Below are 3,375 nucleotides of genomic sequence, written 5' to 3' on the forward strand. Positions count from 1 at the left end.
GCCCCAGGCAGGAGGCAGGGCAGACGGTAAAGGAAAGGCCTAGAAGCCAGACCACTGTGGGGTTGTGACTGCATACCGAGATTTGTAGTGCCCTGAACAGGGTGCCAAGGGAGAAGTGGGCAAGTCGTTCTTTGAGAAAACAGCCATAGACATTATGTAAAAGAATGAACCTGTCTATGCTTTCCCACAAAACTTTATTTGGGGGTTGCAGGCATGTGCATAGTAAATGGGGGTATGGCAAAACCATTATTCACTCAAGTTCTAATTCTCTAGTGTTTTCATGATGAGTCCAGTTGTGAAATGAAACCTCATTAGGAAAGCCCCCATTCTTTTACCATGTGTCTTAAGGTGATTTCTACGCCTGTTTGTTGCTCACACACATAAACAAAGGCTTATTTGGTATTAAAGTACAAATAACCATTTTGCCATAGTGTTCATATATAGCTATCCTCTTACATGTAGTTTTCAAATTATAATATTTCTTTTTCAGTGAGAAATATGAGTGGGCATGTAAGAAAAAGATCCAAATCTGCAGGAAGAAGAGAGTCTTCCCAGGTGGTTGGGCCTCTGGTTGTGAGTGCTTCAACATTTGATGTTTTCTATTACCAGAATCTATTTATTTATTGTTGTTGAACTAGTATATATACACTCATATGGTCTTCCATATTGATAAAAAATGTAATGGAATCTCATGAAAGAAACATTGACCCAGGACGATTACATTCTCTTGTTGCCTGGATAGGTGTGCTCTTAAGTTTCCTATTTTTTGCTTATCAATAATGGATTACACACATCCATTCCAGTGTAGATTAAAACAGCTAGTGTCTGCTAGAAGATTAACAATTTTATTAAGGAAAAAATTGTGTGTGTGTGTGTATGTGTGTATATTACTGTTGGAAAATATATTTAGACTTATGATTAAATATATGTATGTATTATATACATTCATAAATTATTGATTTTTAAAATTTGTGCACAAAATCACACCCCTAGGCTCAGCAGCCCAGTGATAAACCACCTAAACTAGAGGAACCACCATCTGAGAATCAGGATACTATACCTGCTCAGGACATTGAAGGTGAAGGAGCACCTGTGGCTCAAGGTGAAAAGAGAGGGAATAAGAGTCCTTGTGGGTCTATGGGTGGTGGAGGTGTATTTGTACATCATGCATTATGACACACTGGAAACAAGAGGAAAGAAACATTAGAAAAATATCTCAAACAATTCTTGCTACTACTCTGGGGAAAATGTGGAGTGAAGACAAGTAAAAATGTCACAAAACTTTCCTAACATTCTGAAAGTGGCTTTTTCTTTATTGAGCTTTCATATGTTAACCTTTGAGTGCTTTCCAGAGCTCCTATATAGTTTGTTCAGACAGTTTCTGGGTGTGTTTTTTTTTTTTTATGTTTCTATGGGAAAATGAGAGTTTGGGACTACCTAACCTGCCATTTTGCTGATATCTTCTTTTTTTTTTAAGATTTTTCCCACACAACATTTATTAGTGCCTGCTCATGCCATGTAATATACGAAGTGCTTGGAGTCTCAGTGCCAATGAGAGACCTAATTTCTGTCTGAAACTTATAATCTAGTCAGAAAGACCCTAACAAACCACTGATTTATACACAAGTACAATAACAGCTAAGTACAAAAGGGACAATTAAGTTTTCTGGGGGTAGCCTGGAGTAAGGAAGGAAAGGGTAATATTTGAACAACCTGTTTTCCTTTTTTCTGGCAACAGACTCCTGAAGCTAATGCTCTTGGGATTCTTATGCATCACATTTATTACCATACGAGCATATAGGCTTTTATTTCATAATGATGAGGGAATGACTATTATTTCCTTATTCATATTTCATGGTTTTACTTCTTAAAATAATGACCTTTTTATTTTTAAGGGCCTGCTATGGAAGCTGATCAACAGGAACTGGCTCTGTTGAAGACTGTGGATGAGCCTGGGGATGGTCCTGATGTCAAGGAGGAGATTCTACCAAGTCTAGAGCCCATTAAAATGCCAGAAGCAGGTTTGTTATCCATTAAGATGAAAATTATGGGGTTTCTATTTTCCACAATATTATATATTTTTTAATATAGAGGTAACATTACTGCTATTTTAATAACAGACTTCACATACAAAGTTTATTAGAAAGGCAGTTCAGACCACAGTGACTGTCATAGTAAGCCATCAAAGATGGGAACAAATTGGGTCAAATTTATATTGCGTTATAAGATCCAAAAGTATTTTCTCACTTTTGAGTATAAGTCATTTAGTCAACAACTAATAATTTTCAGATATTTTATAAAGGCCTGCTTTTCATATAACACATTATAATAAACATCAGTTTATATTTTGATGTCACCTATGGTGGTAATGGTTTAAAACTAGTGTGGACATGTAATTTTTTTGTATAAACGGAAATGCTTTTAAGTGTGTAAAGAGACAAGAGTATGGGTGAAAATGGGGACAAATGTTTACCCTACTTAAAACAGCTACATAAAGACTAAACTATCCCAAAGAAACATTTTTGCATTTTTCCACAATACAGACAAAACAATTGCAATAATGGCCTTTCTGTTTACTTTGCTTAGGTAGTTCCAAGCACATCTTATATTCAAAATATTATTTCACGTCAAAACATTGAAAACATATTTTTCCTTAGTTTTTTGTTTGGTTGGATTATTACTGAAAGTATGTTATTTTTCCCTTTCTACCTATACCTACCTTTAAATAATTTAATTTGATTAAATTTGCACTGAACTGGAACAGTCTCTTTGTCTCCTTATTGCACTAAAAAAGTGATGTGATTAAAATTGCTGTTTATATGACTAAAAGTTTACCTTCAATATCTATACAGAGGTTAACTGAATGTAAGCCAAAGGGTCACCCCTAGGGACTGGCTTTAATCCATCAAAACTGTAGTGTCCTTTGTATAGCTATAGTCATCTAAATAAAGTTCTGCAAAGTAATCTGCCTCGATATTCTTTTTATTATAGGTGAAGGACAACCACGGATTTAAACAAAGGTAGACTGAAGCCAAGTACGCTGTCCCTATGTTGGAAATTTGACTGTTAACCATCTCTCAATAAAGTTTTACAAATTTCTTCAAAGAATTCTTGCATAATTTTATTAAATTTATTCCTAGGTATTTGATGTTTTTGAAAATTGTATCTTTTTTGCAAGTTTTTAAGTATTTGGGACTGTATATAGAGAAAAAATGTGAACTGATATATTTTCCAGCAACTTTGCTAAATATGCTTATTAATTCCAGAAGTTTATCTCTTGATCCTTTTGGATTTTAAAAATAACACAATCATATCATCTTTGAATAATGTTCTGGTTTTGCCATTTTAAACAGTATACCTTTTATTTCCTTTTCT

General features: G+C 34.5%; 1 protein-coding gene across 1 annotated transcript; it reads left to right on the plus strand.

The window, feature by feature from the left end:
• Positions 1-498: 498 nt before the first annotated feature.
• LOC103017141 (putative G antigen family E member 3) lies at positions 499-3,014 on the plus strand. The gene is made up of 4 exons (XM_057538995.1): positions 499-573; positions 994-1,102; positions 1,896-2,021; positions 2,992-3,014. Exons 1-4 carry the CDS (start codon positions 499-501, stop codon positions 3,012-3,014), a joined length of 333 nt encoding a protein of 110 aa, XP_057394978.1.
• Positions 3,015-3,375: the final 361 nt, after the last annotated feature.

Source organism: Balaenoptera acutorostrata, chromosome X, assembly GCF_949987535.1.
Source record: "Balaenoptera acutorostrata chromosome X, mBalAcu1.1, whole genome shotgun sequence".
Lineage (NCBI taxonomy): Eukaryota > Metazoa > Chordata > Mammalia > Artiodactyla > Balaenopteridae > Balaenoptera > Balaenoptera acutorostrata.